Here is a 27,191-nt window from a genome sequence, read left to right as displayed (position 1 = left end):
ATTGGATGTTTTCATGATAAATTGTCACTTGCGTGCTTTTATAATAAACATGTCCTTTTGAAGCTTACGTCTGCCTGAGTTCTTCTAATTACGAGCGGATTCTTTCCCCCGGTGTGTTCAGGCTTGATAGTTCACCCCATGAACCACTATACCAGACACGACGCTAGGGTGATCATGCCTTGATTGATGCGTGCCGGAAACTGTTTCCGCGTCATTAATTACAATCGACCATGAATATGGAACTAATATTTCAAAATGAAGCAATGACAAGAATCGAGAAGTGGAAGTTATGCAGTTTATCATATAACCATGTCAGGTGCTTTGACAGCAGTTTTATGCGACAGTGATTGATTATATGTAACAGTAATTCCATTTCTTGGCGCAACCAGACGCAATTTGTTATACAATGTTCTAATAATCAGTCTCGGTTGACAACCAATAACGCGGTATTAAACAGGCCCAATGGAAATACAATATCGTCTCAACTCTCAAGATTACAAGCTTAAACCATTTAATACTTACTGTTGAAAAATGTAAGTTTCCAGTTGATTAAAATAATAATACACCTTTAAAGTTGTTTATTTGTCACGTTTGGAAGCCATGTTCTCTCGATGTTCTCTAAATTGTGCCACAAAATGTGTCATCATATTTAGGTACACCCCATGGCGTCCCACGTATGATGAACTCATTAATCTAAAATAAGACAATAAAAATATCCATCACTAACATCATATGTAATGGAAACAACAATATTTTCAAGAACATGTCGGTTCACGTACAACATAGCAGTTCAAAATATGGCAACGACGATAGGTGGTTTAAGTTGATACCTTGATATCAGCCGAATGCACCAGGAAACAGAGATACCATACTTTTCTGCGTGGACTACCTATCGTGTCACCGCGATGCAGGCAACACGCGTCTTGGTTCCACTGGATTCAATTGCACATCAGACATCACCCCAAGTGAGACGTCGGTTCCTACTCCATCCGTGTCGGTCACACTCTCCCCTGCTGGAACAACCCCGTTCACTACAGCAGCATCACCGGGGACAACATTCGCTCCTCCTTCTACATCACCTGGCGGAGGAGGAGTTGGCGTCGGCTGCTTATAAAACTTCTTCTTAGTTGGAAGATGATGAATAAAGTGGCGTTCACAGAAAGGCATGTCTATCTTCTCTTCAGGAATGCCCTTCCTTTTCCTACCATGCTTCTTCTTCCGCGAAATGTATCCTAAACAAAAGTTTCTGATGTTGCCAACTGCTGGTAGCTTTTTGTTGATTTTGACAAGATCTTGTCTGACTCTAATGGACTCTTCTTTATACAACCTCTCCGCTGCCCTTCGGTACTTATTAAGGACTCTCTCCTGCATTGACAGTCGTTTGTCTAACTGAGTGTTAATTACACGTGTCCTCTCTTGCAAGTCTGCATCCAACTTGTTGTAAATGTCCGGTAACAGAGCGTTATTCACTGGAGGAGCCGAATTAGAATTCGACTCCATGTTTATGCTCACTATTCACATGTGCGAAAACACATAGCCGATCATAGCAATGGTCAGGTCTTACCTGCACGGTGCAGCAATATTGAATCTATTTCACCGACAAACTGTTTCTTCTCATACACTGTCGCTTGGTAATTAAAATTCCAATTGTCAAATGAATACACATATGTCCATCTTTAATAAATAGTCCACCACTTGAAGGAAAAGCAATATGTTCAACTCAGTTGTGACACCGAGAGTTTGATAAGCCCGTGGTTGTCAACAGATGTATTGAAGCATCGAAACACCGTCACACTGGTGTTGTTATCAAGTGACTTTGGTAGTGTATCAAAATATCAATACCCGTCATGCACAAAGCCTTGTCAGACTGAGTAGCGTGCAGATAAACCGTTTAATCACGGGTATTAACTGTGAGCAAACGTCGATGGGTGCGCGTCCCCCTGCGTGGCTAGACACAAACAGTGAGATGAGATCGATGTTGAGTCGTATCTAGGGAGTGTTGCCTGAGTTTCTCCCGCAAGTTTTTTGGCCTCATGTAATACATCCAGATTTATCACGAGCAGGTACCCAGAACGTGCTTCCGACATACTGGGTCGTTTGTTCACAATGCATTGTAGTTCGCACACCCTAAACCACCTGTTCGTTTAAGCCAAATTGTACATGTATGTTTACTGAGTGTAATAGACTTTGCGTTTACACGATCACGACTTGTAAAGCAGCTATACCCAATCATAAAGATCCCTCTTACACAAACTCTTGTGTACGCACTGGAAGACATGCACAGCGTGATCAAAGACGAAATGAATATAAACTGATTGCCGCGAGTATGGGAAATCCATTTCCATGAAAGAGTGGCAAATTGCAAGTTATTGGATGACAGATATATTCAATTGACAGAGGCTCTTAAAGTGGGTCAGAATATATATAATAAACCTAGACTGTAGAGTGAGTAGCGCAACCTGGGATATGAAATACTTAAGGGTTAGTTTGTGGGCGGGATTAAAGGATTGTTATAAGGGGTCTACTTTAATAGATACTGTTAGTGTACTGTTGGATGTAAGGAGGCGTATCGACCACGGGAGACCCAGACAATATAACATTCTACAACTGTGAAAACAACACAGTAATCGTTGCCAATGGCATGCGTGGACCCTGACAGTTAGATCAAGTATCAAAGTATGGTTACAGTAACAAAGGGCGGAAACATAGATAGATGTCACGATTACCCTACCACCAGCGGCTTACTGAATGAAAGCTTTCCATATGCTGTCAGATATGTTATATGCTACAGTTCCTTTGAGCCAACACAGCAAATACACATTTGTGTTCCCTAAACACTATACAATGTATTTCGCCGGCTGACGGTTATATGATAAAAAACCCATACGACATCGCATGAGCTACGTTATATGTAATCAAATGTATTGTAACTTATGTCAAAATGTTACACATGCTACATTGGTGTAATACTATTATATAGGTAGAAAAACATAAATGTTTCAGTTGAACAAAATCATTGCTTCTCGCAATCTTAACTAGTATAGTGATCACAACTGAGCGTTGATATTTTTTATAATGGATGATCCTTTTTATATGTAAAGTTATTTCGCTTAATACCGTTTGTTTTAGTTAATTATGTTTTCAAGATAACTTGAGTCCTTATATTTTGTAAACAAAGACACATTTTATTGTTTAGTTCGTTTGTTGTTTAATGCTGCAGTCATGTAGCCTGTAAATAATCCAAGACTGCGACAGATACACCAGTGGTTAATAGTATGAGTAGCGTGCAATGTGTCGGGGTACCAGGTCATCCAGCCGATCCACTTCAGTTGCATTTGACTACAAGCATGGGTTACAGAGGACCAAATATATTCCGGATTTTCCAGGGGGGGGGGGGGGGGGGGGGCAGAAAAATAATAAACTTTGTGAAAACTTGTAAGAGACGTGATCGGTAGCCTAAGTGTATCCCATATACAAACCAACTGTATCCAGTGTTTGCACACATAAACAAACCAACTGTCTGTAACAATATGTTTATATACGATATCTACATAATAACAAACGCGATATGTGAGTCCATTGTTGAACCTGCAGGAAGAGATGAAATCTTCAGAATCACGAATACTTGACTGCCTTCCTCTTTCTATTGCTCTGAAATAAGGTAAGAAATTCAAATTGTGAGTACCTTTACTTGTAAATTATCTAATGAAGCACACATAGGCAAAGTATGTGCACTGATTTCAATCGAGTTAAGGGATAATGTTTCCATCTCAACATTAAAGCACAGTGATAAATGCCATTCGGCGTTAATACCGCACCTCTCCAAAAAGATACCTTCTGGCATGTTTCCAAGAGGAAGTATAGGTCGTACAACTTTCCCAAACACAACGGGAAAGAGCCATCAGAAGAATACATATCTCACACAAAATGATTGATGTAAAACATCTTGGAATCAGTTTTATATGGACTAGAACACCCAGGGGAACTGAACGTCTTTTTTATGGAAATGATTCTCATAAGGTCCCACCAAATGTGGGGAAAATACTGCAAAGTATTTCAAGAAGATCTACTCTTTGAGTAAGAACCTGCTTCAGAAGGAACATCTCTAACCAATTTCAAGTTGTTTCATCGGTCAACATTACAAGTCTAAGACAACTGAAAGATTAAAAACCCCAGTTCTTCAATAGTTTTGAAACGTACACAACTGTCCATTATTAGCCTGATAGAGTGAGTGAGTGAGTGAGTATGGTTTTACGCCGCTTTTAGCAATATTCCAGCAATATCACGGCGGGGGACACCAGAAATGGGCTTCACACATTGTACCCATGTCGGGAATCGAACCCGGGTCTTCGGCGTGACGAGCGAACGCTTTAACCACTAGGCTACCCGACCGCCCCTAGCCTGATAGAGCAAATAATATGTAATGGAAAATAGCAAAAGGGCCGCATTAGATGGCATGCTTCAAACATAGTCCAAGTTCCAAGAATACACCCTGAACTGTTTTGAAGATAAGACAGGGGCATGTAACATGCCGACGTAGGGACGAATCATACGATAGGGTGATGATCAGCATTAAATCATGGGAATGTAAGAAGTTGCAATATAACGCCATGTGCAGTGGTAGATAATTATTGCTATGATTACAGTGATAACCTTTATTTCAGCAAAGTGTATTGATGTGCAGATTATAGGATTATGGCAATGGTCCAGTGTAGATCCTTGCACACTGTATAAGATGTATGAAACATAAGAAGTTGCTATGGCTTATTTTGCCACTACCGTTTCCTAACACCTCTTAATGTAACTTCAAGACAATAGGAGCTTATCTCTGACATTGATCATGATATTCGTACCAGTTTCTAACAGATGACCAAATAATCAAGCATGTAGTGACAGACCAGCCGTCTACCAAAGGAATGGAGGATATAAGATTAGAAATATCCTTTGGGCTAGTGGAGTTAATCCTTTAGGCCTTGGTCCTGGTAATATCCTATTAGCTAATCTTATTGGAAGTAGAAGACCTTACAAAAGAAAATTTATTCTGATAAAATGCCATGTGCAGACATTTGTTTCTACTGCGAATAAAATACTGTGAATAAAACCAATACCATACACATATATTGTGGTTAACATTGGGGTTAGAATGCTTAGAATGACAGTGTACAAATCTGGTATATTGCAGTGCCGTAAGTAGGTACACACAAGGTTACTATTCAGTATATATTTGAAATAACTTTCTTTTGATATACATTCGGAGTAGTGAGTGAGGTGCCCTGCAGATTTATAATTGGAATTCATTGTGGTGTCAGTCTATACGACAACTAACTGAATCGTTCTGTGGGAAAGTCTAACAATAAATATCTCATATAGAATAGTTTGCTTCCGACAATGAGTGACTACCAAGGCCAACTCAAGGGCATTCATGAGAAATAAGGTTGGATTAATCTTAGAGTTATATGATATTAATCCCTTCTTACTATTCAATGCATAGGATATTACAAATGCCCATGCACCATGTGTGCGGTTTAGTTGTGTACAACTCACGCCCGAAGGCACGGTATCTTGAACTCTTAGGCCCCTCACTATTCATTCGAAGTACATTTAAACTTTGTTAATTGCTTAATTTTCGTAAATCTATAGAAGGGGATATTCTTCGTTGTAGAATGAACCATTTGTAAGAAAAAGATTTCCTATATTTGAGAGAAATACAGGATTTTACGTCCACTGCTGAAATTGTTTTTTCACAAATCGTAAAGACACAAGCTAGATATCTATGTAATCACATATCAATAGGGTTGTTATTGTGTATAATTACTTACAGACGTGCCAAGGTAATAGTCAAGTGTTTTTACAAACCCTTCGTGTTCCTTTAGTTTCCTTCTTGAATAGATCCTTTCTCTCCTTCCTGCGTTCTTTATCTCGTTTCTTCTTCAGTTTACGGAGAGACTTTTCCTCCTCGGCAGTGATGACCTTTGAGTGAAGATATCTCCGCCGTGTCATTCTCCGTAGAGGTTGATCATCATCAACATGGGTCTGACATTAAGAGCGGTTTCAGCAAATGACATCAACAAAATATGTACCTTTGGCGGAAAAGATCAAACTCATACTCATAGGTATGATTTCTTTTTATCCTTGATCGTAGTAGGTCTTATGAAAATATATATTGTATATATGCAATAAATTATATTAAAGTAGTATTCTATTTTGATTTCAGCTATTAAATAGAGACTAGTAGTAAAGGTATAATCATGATAATACTGAGATTTTCATGGAAAGACAAACGTCTTGGTCAGAGATACTGTTTGAATCGGACGTAAAAGAACGTTGTTGATACCGTATTGTATCTTGTGTTGTTGCATGCTACCCTAAAGTCTACTTATCAACATACCCAAACTTGTGGCTGGCGCGGTCTTTCAATAGCTTTTGCTTCAGGCTTTATCGTATCTTCAGTTATTCCAAGCAGGTAATCCACTACATTGTTGTCATTCAAATCAACACGGCCGTGTTGACGAATATGTTCATCAATAGCTCTCATATCATGGCTATCATCATCTATAACAAATGTAGTCATTAATAACCAAGACTTATCCCATGCCGTGTTAGAAAATATGCATGAAAATTAAGATGTCCTTGTTACTGGAAACAAAATTGAAGACTTCAAGACTTAGACTAAACGAACATACCTGCACACCTCTAGGGCAACAGCATGTTCAACAATGACAAATCAGTGCAAGAAAATTTACAGGTCTTATTGTAGCCTCTTGGTGGTTAATTTTTGTAACGTGTCACTTTCGTCACTTGTAATGGTATTCAAGCAGTACCTATAAAATCCAAAATGTCAGGAACATTTTCGCCAAAGGGGCCAACTGCATGTAGACTATCTAGGGCGCTGAGAACCATTGGTGTTGGGATGACAAATCCATCTCCAGGAAAACTGCAATAATTAGTATTCAAAAGCCACAATGTAACTTAAGATTCCACTAAAGATTTCCACTGATCAGAATTCACTGCATTGTTATTCTCTTAAATATTTATAGCTTTAAAATCATATCATTAAGGAGTGTGTATTTTTTTTTATCAAAATACGGTAGGGGCTGGGCGTGTGATAACCTATAACATGTAAGTTCTGGAAAAGAATACTTGTCTGTTATGTTTTGTGGTAAACACGGGGTTGCAGCATATCCTGTTTGATAATGTCTATAGATCGCCGGTGTCTTGGGTGTTGATGGTTGACTGAAACTAAGATTCACAAGTCTAGGTAGTCGTGGTGAGGTACAGGTAACCTCTGGTTTGCGACAAGGCAACACATTGGGAGTTTTAAATCCCTGATTTACAACGTTATTTAATGTCTGCTGGTCCAAATTTGCTAATATTCCATCCTTCCTTCGTTTACGGGCGTCTTCCTCTGCTCTCTGCCAAAGAGAAAATATGCACACAAATCAATACAAAATATTCGAATCCAGCATAGCAATTGAATCAAATGGTTTCATTATTCTCTGTTATGGTTTTCATTTATCAATTAATCTTGCTGATGGCATCATGCAGTGAACTGATTGGGACCAAAGATTTGATCCTTGGGGTTGGCGGCTGATTCTAAATGCCCAGGCAGGGAAACAACAAGTATCATATTTCAATGTCTTTTGACATGATCGAACCCCCGACCTTCCGCTCTCCCGGCAGACGCTTTATCCACTAGACCATAGCACATGAGGTATATTATCCCATGTTTGTATGTTTGTTTGTTTGTTGATTAACGTCGTACTACGAAGCATTCAACCTGTATAATGGCGGTCTGTAAATAATCGAGTCTGGACCAGACAATCTAGGGACTGACATCATGAGCATCGATCTACGAAATTGTGAATACGATGACATGCATCAACCAAGTCACCGAGCCAGGCCACCCGATCCCATTAGTCGCCTCTTAGGACAAGCATGGGTTGCTGTAGCCGAGAGCCACAACATAAGGTCCTACAGTCATGCCTTTACTGTAGGACCCCATCGCGGCTCTTAGCTAGGGTTGCTGAGGATCAGTTCAAACCCGAATCTCCACGGATATAAACCTAACTTGTTCCAAATTCAGTTCTACATCACCACAGATATAAGGAGAAACTTACAAGTCCTTACACATTTTGGAAAGTCTCTTAGGCTACTAATCTATAGGCTAGTCAGTCATCCAGCCACGTTTCGTCATTCTTTCGAAAGATGCATACTATTTCTCCTTAGGAGAAGGGACTAACTTAGCATTCGTAATAGACTGGGCGAGATTATAGGTATGCATAACTGTATATAAATACTCCAACACAAATTCTCGCCCGCATTGGCTACAACAATGAATTCCTTTGCCGAGAGCCGCGATGTGGCCCTACAGTCAAGAAATGACCCAACATAACCCCCCGCTAAGAATTCCTGTCCTTAGACAACATTATCAACAATGGAATTTTAATCTAAAATTCTGGAAAAGACATTTAGTACAGATGTAACGTCACGTGGCGTTGTAATCGACAGTGTATAGAACTACATAACTTCAAAGTATTTATTTACCGGAGTGAAAGTGTCAGTTTTCCTGTCTTCACACTAGGCTTGTGAAATTATCAGAATGTACAATGTTTAGTTTTTTGTGAGAGTAATTCAAACCTCTATAACAATATCAACGTCGTCTGGAGTAATTTCTGGCAAGGGTTGGCTCTTAAGGTTCTTCAAATAACGGTTTGGAAGAGGAATTTTCATGTTTCATCTGCGTCGTCTGCTACTAGAAAGTTTCTTGAGGTATCCCCTAGCCACTTTGCAAGGAATATTTTCATTGGCTCTCAGCGGCCAATCATTACTAACGTCTCAGTTAGGCTCTGCGTACTTCCGGGTATTCCCTCACTCGCTTTGAAAATGTGTGAAGATTGCGTGAAGGAAGAGTTTCCAGATCGGGTAGGCAATATTTGTGATGGAAAGGCACACTATTAAAAGACGAATACTTAGTTTGTTAACAGGAAATAGTAATCTTTATTTGGTCTTCGAATCAGTCTTCACTGGAATCGTGATTCTGAATAATAACTTTTCCTTTGAGAGATGATATCATAATCATATTCATACCACTAGACCATCATAGTTATAGTCAAAAACGAGATCTTACTGAATCTTGTGCCTACATTCATGTATTAGTAGAAGAAATCTACACACTGTAGACAGATCAGCCAGGTAACACACGCAAACTCCATTCATATGTAAAATATGAGATCGCACAACGTTTGAACAATATTGCTGATTGTGTTTCCCATAGTCTCTGACTTGGCGAACAAGTGTAAAATCATATAAGGTCATTCATTACCTGCAAATATGTATAGTATCCATTATCAACAGTTCCTGAATAATTTGAACTTTAAATTAACAGTCACCGACAATTAACGTGATCTTTCATTAAAAAATCAAATGTGTCAAATATAGAAAAGACCATTTGTACTCTTATCAATAATCAACCATAGAGGTAGCATTGAATTTGTAGCATATGGAGGCACATTTTTTTTTATTTTCAAAATTATGGTACACCTAGTCATATTTTTAGTATTTCATTTGCATATTTCAGTGACTGCATATGCCATGTATTCCATTTTAATCTTTGTTTGTAACACATGTAGACCTATATCAACTTTAGTTTATTGGTTTCACGAGGGGTAAGTGTCCACTATATATGTGCATCCCTTTGGACTCTCCTCCCACATTAACATGAAATACTGTTCAAAGTGTCCCTAAATCCAGCCGACTCACTCACTACAATTGATAATCTGTCCAGTTAAAGTGATGTGGAAAATATTAATAATTGAGAATATATGTTTTTCCATGTTTGTTTGCTACTCTATGTCCACAATGTTGTGTGTGCCAGTGGTCCAATCATGCATGTGATGTATTATGTAACAAGGGGCGGTCGGGTAGCCTAGTGGTTAAAGCGTTGGCTCGTCACGCCGAAGACCCGGGTTCGATTCCCGACATTGGTACAATGTGTGAAGCCCATTTCTGGTGTCCCCCGCCGTGATATTGCTGGAATATTGCTAAAAGCGGCGTAAAACCATACTCAGTCAGTCAGTCAGTATTATGTAACAACCTGATCAAGACTCCCTGCATGTGTTACAGGGCAGTATGTGTGTGGACAATGGGTCATACATGGTGAACTATGCCCAGTGTGCCGACTGTAAGAATCGGGGAGAGGTGAAGGTCATCAACAGAGTTTGCAGTGAGGAGGAAAACGGGGATGAAGTCATCACATATCAGCGTAGGTGCTGCTTATGTCAAAGTTTTACGGTCAAAAGAACTCTGTTGAAAAAAATCAGAATGTGTAAATAATTTTTTCCTTTTTTAATAGAATATGAGTTTGCTATGGTAACAGTTGATTTTACGGAATTACTGAAACAATAATAATTTACCTAATTTAGATTTTTAAATCCTTGTTTTATGAAATTTATTTAATTATATACTATCATTTCTGGCCAACGGATGTGTGTGAACCATTATATTAAATTTACAAAATGAATATTACTGGTGTTTACGTTGGCTGCAAACCAATCCACTAACTGTAACTATGGTAACTGTATCCTCTTTGGGCTTTTTATATAGAACTTTGTGAAACATATTCATTGTAATTTGACCCATAAATATCAAGCAAGTACTCTGTTTAATAATTCTTGCTACAGAGAAACCTCATTAACATGGATTTATTAGACCTGCGCAGAAGCCGATATCCAGCCCGAATTCTGCAGTAAATGTCTTTACAAAATTAGAATTACAAATTGACCAATTCATGTTCATATATATCACACTGGTATATAACTGATAACTAGGTGTATGGCTTTGTAGGGATAACCTGTATTTCACTGAAAAAAAGCACCAATAAACATGATCATGATGATAAAGGGGAAGAGGGTGTTACACAGACTGTAAAATACATCCTCGTTTATGGTCTCTGGTTGTAATGCCTAGTTTTATATTATTGCAATAAATGCAGTTTCAAATAAACAATGTTAAAATACTTCTAAATATAATAAAATATGAACTTAAGAAAAAATCTTTTTTTGAAGAAAGTAATGATTTTTTTCTCCAATTTGCCTGTCAGGGGCACTTAGTTTAGAATCCAGGATAAATCCAGGTAAGTGTCCTCCATTACTCAGTCTAATAACATTTCATGACATAATTATTGGAACAAAATCCATCACAGAGGTCTACAGTTTGAGGATGAATTGACTTTACCATGTTTACTTTATAAATATTTTGATATTTTCCTCTTTCTAAGTCAAATTACTGTTATTTTATTATCAAAACGGTAAAAGTGCAGTTGTCATGGATACATTTTACTATGTATTTCCTTCAGATGTGTGCAAGTCCTGTGAGCATGTCATCGCAGATCATGAATACATTTTCCGAGTTGAGGCTGATTATCAGGTGAGTAGCTCATCCCAGGTCAGATGGCATTTACCACCCAGCAGAGACATGGGGTGAGGTGAAATTGGTTTTAACGTTGCATTCAAGATTATTGCACTAATATTTCAACATGCATCAAGGGGGTGTGTGTGTGTGGCTAGACTTACTTACTTACTTAAATTAGGAATTTAACGTGCGCTTTCCGACATATGCGTATTTTGCCCACGGGCCCGCCAGGCCATTTGGTGTTTGGTTGAAAAGGGTATGTCCGAAAAGGTGAGGCAACCTCGGTGGGGCTTTTAGGGTTGCTTACTTAATTTGGAGAACAAATTTGGAATTTGGTGTGTGTGGATGGACTAAAGGGAGTTTGTGTGTTTTTATAGGTTTAGAATTTTAGGGTTTATTATGGCAGCTTGTTTGTTGTACTTTTATTTTATTTTATTAAATGTGGCCAAGTAGGCCTGTTTTGATGAGATATTTGCCTAGTGCTTTAAATGTTTGTTAGACATTTAGGGGATTTAGTACTGTTGCTAGTGTCATTTGATTGTTGCAATTTAGTGTGGATTGGAGTGTTGTTCTGTGTTGCTGGTAATGAGTGCAATATAGTATTACGTGTTCAGGCGTTCTAAGTTGCAGTGGGGGCATTTACCGGTTTGGTGTTTTTTAATTTGGTGTAGGTGGGAGTTTAACTTAGTGTGGCCTGTTATTAGTTTAGTTATTACTCTGTCAATTTTTTAACTAAACTAGTGGCTAGTCTGGACTAATGCCACTTTTATAGTGGTAGCCTACTTAGATTCCATGCTGCAGTTTAACATGAATACCCCACGCAGACACAGTGAAATGACTATGAGGTGAACAGTCCTTGTTTTATCCTCTTAATGCTGAGCGGCAGGCAGATGACAAGTACCATCTTATAGTGTCTTTTGGTATGACGCCCCTGGGGATGGAACCACTGACCTCCCATTCTATGGGTATACTAGAATGGAATATCCACTAGACCATGGAGGCAGTCAGCAGACAGGGATGATTGCAAACTAGGGCTGGGATGTTTAATTTGGGTACCCACAGGACTACCCAGGCCTATAGTTAGTCATGTGATATATTGTTTATTGACAATAACAATTAAACTCCATGGTTAAACTCCAAGTCTCCAATTTCCATACACACATTCCTTCTGACTTTTTTATGTTTGAGTAAAGATAAAGCTTCAGTCAACTTCAGTGTATACATGATCAGATCAATTTATGTGTGCATCAAAATAGATCTCTTTCCAGGGCTCCTGTATAAAAGTTCCCAATTGGACATTTTGTACCCATCTCTTGAGACCTACAGCCGCTACTTGGGTAGTAAATTTGGACTCGTCCCAGCCCTATAATAAACCATCCTTCATCATTAAGTCACACAGGCTAAATCAAGGGACATAACTCTTCCTTTACTCAAACATTCTAAACACTTATTTTATGAAGAATTGGAGTTGTTCTTGGTACTGATACAAAGAACATGTAGAATACTGTAGTTTAATATATATTGTAAATGTGTCAACTAAAAAAAGTTTTTGCTATTGATTTTGGACCATTTCGTTTTCAATGTTTTTTTATCAGATGCAAAATATTGCATTCTGTTCACATACAAACTGAGACTTGATTCAAAAAAGTTACATTGAGAACTTTGTGAATACTTGTAAACTTTCCTTATTGCCTTTAACAATATTTAAACTGTTCATTTTGGAGTGAGGGAGTTGGGTTCAACACGACCTTGATCAGTATTCAAGTTGTCAGCCTCATGTGGGAGGAAAGCCTGAAGTGATGGAGGTCTTAGACGTTTACCATTTTGGTGAAACCCATGTGAAAACGGGTATGGTGCTGACAAACATAGAAACATAATTATTGCGAACTGGGATTGAAACCCACCTCTTAGGTTTCTGGTATGCCCAAGGGATGCAACTCTGCACAGCAAATTGCAGTGCTAACCTGTACTTGGTCCATCTTTATAGAATTGTTCCAGGATTATTTAACTTTAACAGTTGCATAGGTAAGTGTAAATAGGTTGGCCTTGTTTGTTTCAGGTGTACGAGATGTCCTGTATACTATGTGGGAATGGCGAGGACGAGAGAAGCATATTGCCTGTTGATCCCCAGAAACAGCTAACAATTTTCTGACAATTGGTCATGGTGATTGTGTGAAGGAATGCTTTCAGTTTGAAACTTGTCCGTGATGTTGATCGACTCATGTCAATATTGATGGAACACGTGACACATTATCTGTGTCCCATAGCTTGTGTAGGTCGTGGACAGTCTGAAGCACTGGAAGTATGCTGTGGATTCGTCTTAGGACTGTGTCATGTGGCACCCACCCAACTCACACACATCCAGGCCTGACCTCATAGGTTCCTCCAAACACATCCAGGCCTGGCATCATGGTTGCCTCCAAACACATCCAGGCCTGGCATCATGGTTGCCTCCAAACACATCCAGGCCTGACCTCATGGGTTCCTGCAAACACATCCAGGCCTGACCTCATAGGTTCCTCCAAACACATCCAGGCCTGACCTCATAGGTTCCTCCAAAGACATCCAGGCCTGGCATCATGGTTGCCTCCAAACACATCCAGGCCTGACCTCATGGGTTCCTGCAAACACATCCAGGCCTGACCTCATAGGTTCCTCCAAACACATCCAGGCCTGACCTCATAGGTTCCTCCAAACACATCCAGGCCTGACCTCATGGGTTCCTCCAAACACATCCAGGCCTGACCTCATGGGTTCCTCCAAACACATCCAGGCCTGACCTCATAGGTTCCTCCAAACACATCCAGGCCTGACCTCATAGGTTCCTCCAAACACATCCAGGCCTGACCTCATAGGTTCCTCCAAACACATCCAGGCCTGGCCTCATGGGTTCCTCCAAACACATCCAGGCCTGACCTCATGGGTTCCTCCAAACACATCCAGGCCTGGCATCATGGTTGCCTCCAAACACATCCAGGCCTGACCTCATAGGTTCCTCCAAACACATCCAGGCCTGACCTCATGGGTTCCTCCAAACACATCCAGGCCTGACCTCATAGGTTCCTCCAAACACATCCAGGCCTGACCTCATGGGTTCCTCCAAACACATCCAGGCCTGACCTCATAGGTTCCTCCAAACACATCCAGGCCTGACCTCATGGGTTCCTCCAAACACATCCAGGCCTGGCCTCATGGGTTCCTGCAAACACATCCAGGCCTGGCCTCATGGGTGCCTCCAAACACACCCAGGCCTGACCTCATGGGTTCCTCCAAACACATCAAGGCCCGACCTCATTGGTTCCTCCAAACACATCCAGGCTTGACCTCACGGGTTCCTCCAAACACATCCAGGCCTGACATCTTAGTACCTGCAAAATGCCCATGTCTGATGGTTTTTAAAATATACCATGCCAGACTTTATTGGTACCTCCAAACTCACCTGATGTGTTTCAGACCAACAACTATTATAGCTGTAGTATTAGTGCCTCACCACACAGAACAGTCCATCTGAAGCTTTGAAGGGCAGTCGGGTAGCCTAGTGGTTAAAGCGTTCGCTTGTCACGCCGAAGACCCGGGTTCGATTCCCGACATGGGTACAATGTGTGAAGCCCATTTCTGGTGTCCCCCACTGTGATATTGCTGGAATATTGCTAAAAGCGGCGTAAAACCATACTCACTCACTCACTCACTGAAGCTTTGAATGAAGTACATGCACAGACGTTACCAGGCATATTAAGCTAGACTTTCTATGCAGCTTGCAAGTAATTGTCTGTTTATTGCATGTTATGTCCATCAAGTTAAATAAGAAATGAATGTTATCCGCTGGTAAAACTGACCCTCTTGAGTTTTGATTGTTGATTGGTGGTAGCATTTCAAAAACTAGTATTCGAAATAGAAATGAAATTGTAAAAACATATTTATCTGAAGTGAAATGTATTGTCGATATAAATAAAAAAAGAAAGAAATTTAACAAAGGTGCTGCTTGAAGCTAATTTGGATGTTTCTTTACAAGAGACTGGACATTTATTACAGGGTGGGGTGGGGTGGGGGGTGGCGGGGTGTGGGTGTGGGGGGGGGGTGGCGGTGAGATTGGCCTTATGACTGTATCATATTTTCTGATTCCACGACCACATCCCACCATCCCCTATAATAAATTAGCAGTATTTAAATAATGTACATTTAAATAAAAGAATTTATTTGAAAAAAATAGAGCTGTCTTTCTTTATATGCCCCCAACCCACCCACCCACCTCGCCCCCGCCCTTTGATTGTACATACATTTTGCACCTCCCTCCTCTTTCACTGTCATTTTTTCATGCCCCAATCCCTTAGAATAAATGAACGGTCCCAAATTGTAAATTGCTAGCAGACATGGTTCGAAGAAAAATAACACTTCTTGAAAACCTTTATGTTTCTGCTGTTAAAAAGAATTAATACAACCAAAAAAGCCTAATGAAGTGCCCAGTCCAAATGTGTTTCACTTGTCCACCTACTTTATGTTGATTATTATGTCATGTCTGTCATTTGATGTTATAGGGGTGGCGGGATAGCCCAGTGGTTAAAGCGTCAGCTAGTCACACGGAAGATCCGTGGGTTTACACCGCTTTTAGCAATATTTCAGCAATATCACGGCGGGGGACACCAGAAATTGGCTTCACACATTGTACCAATGTGGAAAATCGAAACCGCGTCCTCGGTGAGATGAGCGAACGTTTTAACCACTAGGCTAACCCACCGTCTCCTAAAAAAAATGAAGATCCAACGTAATACCACAGGGCCGATTATGTTTCTGCCTGATACCCAGACCATAACATATCATCACTTTATATGAGACCCGTGAAGATCCGGGGTAGAATAGGTCTTCAGCAACCCATGCTTGCTGTTAAAGGCGACTTACGGGATCGGGTGGTCAGGCTCGTTGACTTGGTTGATGCATGTCACCGATCCCAATTGCGTGGATCGATGCTCATGATATTAATCACTAAATTGTCTGGTCCAGACTCGATTATTTACAGACCACCGTCATCTAGCTGGAATATTGCTGAGTGTGGCATTAAACAAAAACAACAACAAACCAACGAACTTTATATGATGTACTGGATAAAAGTTCGAGTATTCTAAGTCTTTGTACAACTATAACTCACGCCCTCAATACACAAATCCCGTTAGGGCGGTCGGGTAGCCTAGTGGTTAAAGCGTTCGCTCGTCACGCTGAAGACCCGGGTTCGATTCCCGACATGGGTACAATGTGTGAAGCCCATTTCTGGTGTCCCCCGCCGTGATATTGCTGGAATATTGCTAAAAGCGGCGTAAAAACCATATTCCCTCACTCACAAATCCCGTTATGAAAAGTCCGTGGCCCTATTTTGGATGTATAAACACAAATAGCACACCGAATGTTACGAACGTTGTCATCATTACTCCAGGCCAAATTCGGGAGTGGAAGCTGAGATATGGTTATGTTATATGTAATTACATCCCATTCACCCACGCTGGATGCCACGTGCAAATAGGGGTGACCACGAGCTCCCTCGATTATCCCATGGATTATATCCCAGTTGTGATAAACCCCGGACCTCTTCTCTACCATAGCTTCAGTTTACCCGTGAAGATCCGGGTTAGAATTGGTCTTCAGCAACCCATGCTTGTCGTAAGAGGCGACTAACGGGATCGGTTGGACAGGCTAGGTGACTTGGTTGATGCATGTCATCGTATCCCAATTGCGTAGATCGATGCTCATGATGTCAATCACTGGATTGTCTGGTCCTGACTCGATTATTTACGCACCGCCATTATACAGCTGGAATGTTTCTGAGTGCGAAGTTAAACAACAAACAAACAAACAACACAAATTTGAGCCCAATTTGCATGGCAAGGCGGTAGAAAGGGCCGTCCAATCAAATAGCTCTCATGAGCGAGAGAAAGTCTGTGGTAGGTTAGTGATAAGAGAGTTAGAAATAGCGACGTCATTTCCGAAACGAGGCTATGGTAGCTAATTAAACAAGGTTATTATCGCAAAAGGATGGACCCGTGAAGATTCCTGGATAGAATGGTCTTCAGCAACCAATACTTGCCGTAAAAGGCGACTATGCTTGTCGTAAAAGGCGACTAACGGGATCAGGTGGTCAGGCTCGCTAACTTGGTTGATACATGTCATCAATCCCAATTGCGTGGATCGATGCTCATGATGTCAAGCACTGGATTGTCTGGTCCAGACTCGATTATTTTACAGACCGCGTCATATAGCTGGAATATTGCTGAGTGCGGCGTTAAACAACAAACAAACAAACAAACAAAGCAAAAGGATGGAAATAAAATACACTTGATAGTCTAGGATAGACTACGAGATGATTGTCACATATTTATGGGCCCTTCTAGCATAAAGGGTAAACGGAACGTAATCAGTAAGCAGTTGACAGTTATCTAAAACACAAAACTATTGTCTTAACCTTTGATCAATATTCTCTAACTGAAAACTGCTAATTTCACACATCCTTGAAACTTTTTCATGCATATCAATGGTTTCTGTGATATCACTCAGCGACCACGCTGGCGTTAGTTGGATTATTCCATTACGTCAGTAGGGTATTGTCTTATTGATCACCACATCCTCTGTGTGACAGACATAATCGGAGTGTGTGACAAATTGCGCGTGTAAATAATGGGGGAATCGTTTACAGAGCAACAGTTCATTCATGGACATCATTTGCCTATTTGCCAAAATCTCCAGTGATAAAATCGATGTTGAAATGCGATTAATTTTGTGAAGGTCACCCCTGATATTATACCATCAACAACATAACGCAATAGACCATTGCTTACATCGACCACCTTATCAAATGCAGGGATGGGCATTCAGCCCAAATCCCGAACGCCAAGCAACAATGACATGATGAATTATACCTGAAATCCAATATGAACGATGGTCTCAATATCGGATCTCTTTATCGTTACATTAATTAAAGTCTTGTCTCCTCATATGGTTGGTTGGTTTGTTGTTTAACGCCGCACTCAGCAATATTCCAGCTATATGACGGCGGTCTGTGAATAATCGAGTCTGGACCAGACAATCCAGTGATTGATATCATGAGCATCGATCCACGCAATTGGGATCGATGACATGCATCAACCAAGTCAGCGAGCCTGACCACCCGATACCGTTAGTCGCCTTTTACGACAAGCAAAGTCACCTTTTACGGCAAGAATGGGTTTCTGAAGACCTATTCTACCCCGGAATCTTCACGGGTCTCCTCATATGAGAATGTTGGGTAACAGGAGCTAGATCATGCCGTCAGCTGGATATTCCGTGATTTTAACAATGACGATGTTACATGGCGGATGCCATTTGGAAAGTGAGCTCCGCACTAACTAGTTGAGTGAAGCCCATTTCTGGTGTCCCCCGCCGTGATATTGCTGAAATATTGCTAAAAGCGGCGTAAAACCATACTCACTCACTCACTAACTAGTTGCGGTTACAGAACGCCCACATTAACCATCAACCAATCTGTATTTCAGTTTTGATCGTAGGGATATTTTTTGTGACATGTTGATAAATAATCTGTGACGATGTGAGCCATAAACATTAGCCCTGGTTTTAGTTTACACGCACGGTTTGTGAGTGATTACAATTTTGTCCCACGTGTTGCAATATTCTGGTCATATCACTGCGGGGGAAGAATAGGCTTCATACATTGTATCCATCGAGGCAAGGTCTTCGCTTTTAATAATATCCTGCTCCACTAATGGCTGAGATAGAACTATCTGTTCAACCATATGGCTGCTTTAATTCAGCTGACTGTTTTGTTTATCTTTTCGAAGCAAACAGTTAAGTTGTAACAAAGGCATCTAAAGAGTCGTAGGCAGTGGTGAGCTCCCTGCTGAACCCCAGTACGGCGGCGGGCCTGCGATAAGCACTAGTGCAATAATGTGACACAGCCTGAAGCAAATAAATCAGATTGGTTTTGTTGGATGACAGCATATAGAGTAGTGGATAATCTCTTAATGCATATACCTTGTTATATGCTACTTTTAAATTCGTAGGTTATATCATGTCGACAGCAAAACGGTATGTCATATTCAATTATTCCATCCAATTATTGTTTCAACCACCTCGGGCCACAAAGCGATTTTAGCGTTACGACTATCGTTTGTCTCTGTTAGAATATAGGAGTTTCGATAGTATGGACTGGGGCCCGGCTTCTAGCTTTGTTGAGAGTTTGTCTCGAATGACACGACGCTAAAACTTATTACACGCCAGAGAATTCTATGCGAAGTTCTTGATAAGAATGATGGAGATCGGAGGTGAGGTTAGGTGAGGTGAAATTGGGTTTAACGTCGCGTCCAAGATTATTGCACTTAAATAGCGACGTGCATGCACGTGTGTGTGTGTGTGTGTGTGTGTGTGTGTGTGTGTGTGTGTGTGTGTGTGTGTGTGTGTGTGTGTGTGTGTGTGTGTGTGTGTGTGTGTGTGTGTGTGTGTGTGTGTGTGTGTGTGTGTGTGTGTGTGTGTGTTGCTGCTTGTACTAGTGAATACCCCACTCAGACACAGTATACTGACTCCGAGCCGACCAGTCCTTGTTTTAGCCTCTTAATGCCGAGCGCCAGACAGGGTAACAACAAGTACCATCTTTTAACGTCTTTTGGTATGACGCGGCCGGGGATCGAACCCCGGACCTTCCGCTCTCCGGGCGGACGCTCTACCACTAGACCACGGAGGCAGCAGATCGGATGTCACATCCCCAAAACGAATGTGCCCAGGGTTTTTATCATAACAGAACGTAGAGATAATAGCCTGGATTATCGAGGATGGCTGCACGTTTGCGCCTATAGTTCAGGTTGATAGACGATTGACAACAAAACCTGGTTTACTCGAAGTCATGGTCCATGTCGACCATGTCGAGTTATCTGACGGGTATAACACCAAGTATCAACTCGGATTCTCTCCGTTCCATAACATTACATCATAGCTGATACATAGATGTAAGGGGGCTCTAGGTTCCATCGCAGCTTGTTGAATGCACCGCGTGGCTATTCACATCAATCACTCCGCCCACAACACCAGTTAGAATAAACCAAATGTTGCAACAATGTGTTTAGACATGACGATGCCAATATGTGAGTGAGTGAGTGAATTGTGTTTAACGTCGCTTTTAACATTATTCCAGTTATATCACGTCGTGTCAGCTTAATGTGGGAGGAAAGCCCGAAGTGATGCAGGTGTTAGACGTTTACCACTTCGGTGAAACCCACGAGCACGGGTATGGTGCTGACAAACCTAGAAACATAATCGGGGCGAACCGGGATTCGAACCCACAATCATAGGTTTCTGGCGTGCCCAAGGGACGCAACTCTGCACAGCGAATCGCGGCGCCTGAGACGACTGGGCCACCCGTGCCCCCGCCAATATGTGAAGGCCCGGGGGAAGGTGGCCCAGTCGTCTAAGGCGTCGCAATTCACTTTGCAAAGTTGCGTCCCTTGGGCACGCCAGAACCCTTTGATTCAAATCCCGGTTCGCCCAGATTATGTTTCAAGGTTGTCAGCACCATATCCGTGCTTGTGGGTTTCCCCGAAGTGGTAAACGTCTAAGACCTGCATCACTTCAGGCTTTCCTCCCACATTTAACTAACTCCCGTGATATTACAGGAACACTGTTAAAAGCGGCGTTAAACTCGCTCAGACTGTGCAGGCCAACCGAAGTCTGGAATGACATGGTCTCCGGCTTGTAACTATTCATCGAGTTGTTGCTGAGCGAGTTGATTTGTACACAATGCCCATCCATGCATTTGACGAGATGAATGAAGACCTACACGTGGTACGTAGCATTTGGCGAATTGCTAAATAAGTGATATATTTTAGGTTTGGTATCAGGCGCCACTACAGTATCTGCATACAAAGTAGTTAATACCTGGTCATACTGGAGATTTACATTAATTCACCATACAGCAGAGACGTTGAACTTAACAGAGAATCAGCATGGGAATTAATATTAAGCGAAATGACAAATGCATTAAAATAGGCTTTATGAAGGCATGACTATGAAAGCGTTGATGGCAGACACGGCGATAACGTTACAGAAGAGATGCATCAATGCTTACTGGTACATATTTCATTAATGTGTCACGTACACATGATGTATGGGTAAGTTATAACAGGCAATAAGCATTACACTGAATGTGTGATCCAGACTGATGAATAGGTAGATGTCATGTGTTACCGATATGTTTGAAGGCGCTATTCCGAATTTAAATCAAAGTTTGGGGTTTCAAATGTTAAATCCACCGATTTCTTTCTTGTTTTCCGTTGAAGCCTGAACTCTTCACTTTATAACCATTTTTTACATATCTTGACATATCTTTATTTCTGAATGAGACCCGCGAAGATCAGGGTTTGAATAGGTTTTCAGCAACCTATGCTTGTCGCAAAAGGCGACTAACGGGATCGGGTGGTCAGACTCGCTGACTTGGTTGATGCATGTCATCGTATCCCAATTGCGTAGATCGATGCTCGTGATATCAATCACTGGATTGTCTGGTCCAGACTCGATTATCTACAGACCACCATCATATAGCTGGGATATTGCTGAGTGCGGCGTTAAACAACAAACAAACAAACAAACCCTAACGAGTAATATTCATTCAAACAGACGAAATAAGGGTGAATATGAAATATAAAACTCGCAACAGCAAATCCTGGCAGAACTAAGGGACGAAACTCTCCTTATATTTGTGTATATATGGATCACTATCGAGCTGTTGCGGGTGTACCGTATTTCATCACTTTTAAGGTAATTGTTTTCTCCTATTGCATTTTGCCCGACGAGGACCTGGGTTAGAATAGGTCTCCATCACTCTATGTCTTGAAAAGGCGTGGATCGGGTGGCAAGGCTCGGTGACTGGGTTGATTGCGTGTCTTCGAACCCCGACGTCGTGAGACGTTGCTCGTATAACGTCAATCACTGGATTACCTGGCCTCTGGTCGAGCGCGTACAGACCGCCGTGACAGAGCTGCAAGGAATAATGATGATTGTAGCGTAAATTGGCATTCACTCGCACCAATTCAGTTTGGTCTTATTAGGAATGAGTGTCACAAACCAGTCACGTTTGTCCATCTAGTCATGGTTTGTATATCCTCATTGACGTTTCTGTAGATGCACCATCAGAATATGGTTGTGTAGCTGACATGACGTCACACGTGGACGACCGGCCCATGGCATTTCATGAGTGCTGCCCTGCTGAAGATAACGCCTCCAAAGAGATACTATAATGTTTCGATTAACTATCTGGCAACTTTCCTTTTGCGCCACTTTCTGTTTGCAGCACACCCACGTCGCGTAGAAGTTGACTTTCAGTAAGCCGTTGCATTGCTTAAGTTTAAAAAAAACGCGTTTGTGAGTATCATGCTCATGCTGATGCTGTATGAATCACCGGACAGACCTTGTAAACACACACAAACTAGTCCAGTAATGAGGAAGTTAATATGATAGCAAATAATCAAACTTTTAAACTATCAAACTATTAAACTGTTTATGCACACCGTGGAGGCATCAGCCCACCACACATTAGTACACCACGCATCAGAACACCACGCATCAGTACATCACGCATCAGTACACCACGCATTAGTACATCACGCATCAGTACACCACGCATCAGAGCACCACGCATCAGTACATCACGTATCAGTACACCACGCTTGAGTACATCACGCATCAGTGCACCACGCATCAGAACATCACGCATCAGTACACCACGCATTAGTACATCACGCATCAGTACACCACGCATTAGTACATCACGCATCAGTACACCACGCATCAGAACACCACGCATGAGTACATCACTCATCAGTACACCACGCATGAGTACATCACGCATCAGTGCACCACGCATCAGAACATCACGCATCAGTACACCACGCATCAGTACACCACGCATGAGTGCACCACGCATCAGTACATCACGCATTAGTACACAATGCATCAGTACATCACGCATCACTAAACCACGCATCAGAACACCACGCATGAGTACATCACGCATGAGTACACCACGCATTAGTACATCACGCATCAGTGCACCACGCATGAGAACATCACGCATCAGTGCACCACGCATCACTAAACCACGCACCAGTCCATCACGCATAAATGCACCACGCACCAGTACATCACACATTAGTACATCACGCATCAGTACATCACGCATCACTAAACCACGCACCAGTACATCAAGCATCAGTACATCATGCATTATTACACCACGCATCAGTACATCACGCATCACTAAACCACGCACCAGTACATCACGCATCAATGCACCAGTACATCACGCATTAGTACATCACGCATAACTTAACGACGCACCAGTACATCACGCATCAATGCACCATGCATCAATACATCACGCATCAGTACACCACACACAAACACATTACGCACCAGTACACCACGCATCAGTACACCACCCACAATAACACCACGCATCAGTACCCATACAATAGCACACCACACATCAGTGCACCACGCACTGCAACACAACGCATCAGTACACCACGCATCAGTGCATCACGCATCAATATACCACACGGCAGTACACAACGCATCAGTACACCACACATCTGTACACCATGCACCAGTGCACCTCGCACCATAACACAACGCATCGGGAAACCACGCATCAGTACACTACACATTATAACATTACGCACCAGTACACCACGCACCATAACACCACGCATCAGTACACCATGCAGCATAACACCACGCATCAGGAAACAACCCATCAGTACACCATGCACCATAACACCACGCATCAGTATACCATGCACCATAACACCACGCATTAGTACACCTCGCACCATAACACCACGCATCAGTACACCTCGCACCATAACAACGCATCAGGAAACCACACATCAGTACACCACACACCTTAACACCACGCACCAGTATACCACGCAACAGTACACCACGCATCAGTGCTCCACGCACCAGCACACCATGCACCATAGCACAACGCATCAGTGAACCACACACCATAACACCACGCACCCTTGAACACCATGCACCATTTCACCACACACCAGTACACCATGCACCATTTCACCACACACCAGTACACCATGCACCATTTCACCACACACCAGTACACCATTTCACCACACACCAGTACACCATGCACCATTTCACCACGCACCAGTACACCATGCACCATTTCACCACGCACCAGTACACCATTTCACCAGTACACCATGCACCAGTACACCACGCACCGGTACACCATGCATCAGTACTTCACGCACCAGTGCCCTACACACCATAACACCAAGCACCACTCCACGCATCAGTACTTCACGCATCAGTGCACCACGCACCAGTACATCACGCATCAGCACACCAGTACTATCGACTCTTGGCTTTACTTAAAAACCTTAAGACATGACTACTCCTCTTTCGAATGGATTCCAAAGCTTCAATGTAATGCGTACAACGGGAAAGATATTGCAGGGTCCCCCAAATGTATCACCCAATCACTGTCATATAGATTAACCATAATACTTAACACAATCAAGGAAGGACTTTGTTTATGTTCTCAGAAAGCTTTTGAGACAAGTGGAATTAATACAATTATTCCAGCGTGTCAGCTTAATGTGGGAGGAAAGCCCGAAGTGATGCAGGTCTTAGACGTTTACCAATTCGGCGAAATCCACGATTATCGGGGCTAACCTGGATTCGAACCCACAATCATAGGTTTCTGGCGTGCCCAAAGAATGCAACTCTGCACAGCGAATTGCGGCGCCTTAGACAACTGGGCCACCCGTGTCCCCGGATTTCCTCATAGATAACATCGTTTTGACTTGTGCTCCCCTTCTTGCTGTACTATTTCTATATTCATATGAATCTGAATTTCTGTTCGGATTGAAATAAATCAAAACAAGGAAGTTATATTAAAGTTTTACTTATTTCTTTTATGATCCATAAATCGTCGGCCCATGAGGGTCCTTATTATACATCGATCCTCGTCTTAAAGTTGGTACCGCGCCAGTCCGCAATTGATTTTTACACAACAAACAGTAGGTAGCCGATTTTAGTATAGAGACGTCATAGTTACACAAGGTGTCATGTGGTGAACATGGTTTGAAGCAGAACCTTCTAAATAATAATAATAATAATAACAACAACAACAACAACAACAAAAACAACAACAACAACAGGTTTCTGTCCCCTTTGACACTTGTGTGATTGACAAGATTGAGGAAAAACACGGCAAACATGCAGACCTCGCTTTCGAAATGTCACGCTTCCATCCCAATTACCAAGTTGTCCGACTTCCCATTGTTCTCGGTGCCTTAGGTTTGGTACCTCCCAATCTGTTGACTGACATTTGGAGAGTACCCGAGTTTGCTACCAGGAATACAGCCCTTCTGACAATCTGGGTAATGCAGAAGGCTGCAGTGTTGGGGAGTCTTCATGTTCTCCGAAAGGTTCTGGGTGGGTTTGACTACGCAGCGCTTCCTGGGAGAAGTCCCATTCGCTGTCTGGGCTGCGTGTAGAGGGGGCAAGGACCCTGAGCTGATGATGAGCCTAAGCACCCTGACTGTGCCAAGATCACTGAAACGCTTTTTGCTGCATTTTGTATTTTAATCTGTAAATAATAATAATAATAATAATAATAATAATAATAATAATCCGAAATTGACGTTAACTGACATGATGATGGTAACAGTAATTATAGAAATAATCATAAGTATACTGTCAAGAAAGTATATCAACTCTGTTTCATCTAAATGAGCGTCCAATCAAACAAATGCTTTCTTTGTTTGACTGAAACAAAGTTATCCGTCATTGTTATTTCACATATAAAGAACTCATTCGTGAACACTCGGGTAATTCCGTGGCGGTTCCGGAAAGGCGAGTGTCGACAAACTGCGCAGTCAAGTAATCAACATCACCAGTCTTGAGGTGTTATGTGTGTCTTGTGCCACATAATGAAAGGTGATACTTGGTATTTTATGCTTAATACAAAAAACACGATACATTATTCACTGAAGGCACTGTACACAGAATTGTGGGTTTTTCTGTATAAGAACTCCCTATCTGTTTATTCCAAACATCAACCAGACCACTCACATTTGGTACACCACGTGTCCACTCATGGCGCACAAAGAGTTGGTAAACTGGTATTAATGTCAACCTTAACAGTATCCCATTTATATCATGACAATGAAATCAGCCCAGTGTACATTAACTCCGGATATATCGAGTACCTAAGTGTTCCGTTCGTTATATCCGAAGTGGGATGTGGTATTGGGTTGATCGTTACATCGCTATATCCAGCTTCGTTCATATCCTGGTCTGACTGTACTGACATTTTCGTAGAAGTGGAAATTAAAACAAGGCAAACGCGAAGTGCTTGAATAGGACGCTGAATCACTAAGGTGTGGTGAACCTTGTTTGTTAAAAAGTGCTTCTGTAATCTGATCTCACTGAGCAAATTGACAAAGGCACGTGAATCCACCAACTACTGCAGCCTCGTACTCACTCATGTGTAGGAGTACCACTGAGTAAGAGTAAGATTTCCTCAGAGTTATCTCCCTTAGCTTCGATCACCTCTAACGTTTTTGATACAACACATGACCAGATGTCTCATAACACATATTGCAAGGACATGTAACGTTTGTTTCCTTTTGTTGTTGTTTCGTTCAGTTAAAACGTTGATTTAGAGTTTTATACATATGGCCTTGACCATAAGAGCACATACTGATGTTGTTTCGGAAGCTACAACG

At 41.7% G+C, this 27,191-nt stretch overlaps 3 protein-coding genes across 4 annotated transcripts; 1 reads left to right on the top strand and 2 right to left on the bottom strand.

Moving 5' to 3' along the window:
- Positions 1–281: 281 nt before the first annotated feature.
- LOC124134823 lies at positions 282–2,366 on the bottom strand. The gene has a single exon (XM_046499872.2). It carries the CDS (start codon positions 1,498–1,500, stop codon positions 898–900), a length of 603 nt encoding a protein of 200 aa, XP_046355828.1. The 5' UTR covers positions 1,501–2,366; the 3' UTR covers positions 282–897.
- A 1,153-nt stretch (positions 2,367–3,519) lies between these two features.
- LOC124134822 lies at positions 3,520–8,774 on the bottom strand. Of its 2 annotated transcripts, none has more exons than XM_046499868.2 (6): positions 8,638–8,774; positions 7,111–7,412; positions 6,822–6,934; positions 6,389–6,552; positions 5,857–6,033; positions 3,520–3,651 (listed from the first exon to the last, which is right to left on the bottom strand). In XM_046499868.2, the coding sequence occupies exons 1-6, from the start codon at positions 8,728–8,730 to the stop codon at positions 3,616–3,618; spliced, it is 885 nt and encodes a 294-aa protein (XP_046355824.2). In that variant the 5' UTR covers positions 8,731–8,774; the 3' UTR covers positions 3,520–3,615. The 2 variants fall into 2 exon arrangements, with proteins under 2 accessions (XP_046355824.2, XP_046355825.2); XM_046499869.2 differs by having other exon boundaries at positions 7,141–7,412.
- A 95-nt stretch (positions 8,775–8,869) lies between these two features.
- On the top strand, positions 8,870–15,436 carry LOC124134821 (protein Churchill-like). Its single transcript, XM_046499867.2, has 4 exons — positions 8,870–8,922; positions 10,123–10,261; positions 11,354–11,424; positions 13,469–15,436. The coding sequence occupies exons 1-4, from the start codon at positions 8,884–8,886 to the stop codon at positions 13,559–13,561; spliced, it is 342 nt and encodes a 113-aa protein (XP_046355823.1). The 5' UTR covers positions 8,870–8,883; the 3' UTR covers positions 13,562–15,436.
- Positions 15,437–27,191: the final 11,755 nt, after the last annotated feature.

This window comes from Haliotis rufescens, unplaced genomic scaffold, assembly GCF_023055435.1.
Source record: "Haliotis rufescens isolate VD_foot unplaced genomic scaffold, xgHalRufe1.0.p SCAF_3, whole genome shotgun sequence".
Lineage (NCBI taxonomy): Eukaryota > Metazoa > Mollusca > Gastropoda > Lepetellida > Haliotidae > Haliotis > Haliotis rufescens.
This window is presented reverse-complemented; position numbering and strand designations above follow the sequence as displayed.

What these genes read in the sequence shown, in the direction of transcription:
- LOC124134823 (XM_046499872.2), bottom strand. Translation starts at nt 1,500, where the DNA reads ATGGAGTCGAATTCTAATTCGGCTCCTCCAGTGAATAACGCTCTGTTA.
- LOC124134822 (XM_046499868.2), bottom strand. Translation starts at nt 8,730, where the DNA reads ATGAAAATTCCTCTTCCAAACCGTTATTTGAAGAACCTTAAGAGCCAA. An exon ending in ACGTTGATATTGTTATAGAG is followed by an intron (nt 7,413 to 8,637) that starts GTTTGAATTACT and finishes TCTCTTTGGCAG; the next exon opens with AGAGCAGAGGAAGACGCCCG. An exon ending in CGCGCCAGCCACAAGTTTGG is followed by an intron (nt 6,034 to 6,388) that starts GTATGTTGATAA and finishes TCTTAATGTCAG; the next exon opens with ACCCATGTTGATGATGATCA.
- LOC124134821 (XM_046499867.2), top strand. Translation starts at nt 8,884, where the DNA reads ATGTGTGAAGATTGCGTGAAGGAAGAGTTTCCAGATCGG. An exon ending in AGGAAGAGTTTCCAGATCGG is followed by an intron (nt 8,923 to 10,122) that starts GTAGGCAATATT and finishes CATGTGTTACAG; the next exon opens with GGCAGTATGTGTGTGGACAA. An exon ending in TGAAGTCATCACATATCAGC is followed by an intron (nt 10,262 to 11,353) that starts GTAGGTGCTGCT and finishes TATTTCCTTCAG; the next exon opens with ATGTGTGCAAGTCCTGTGAG.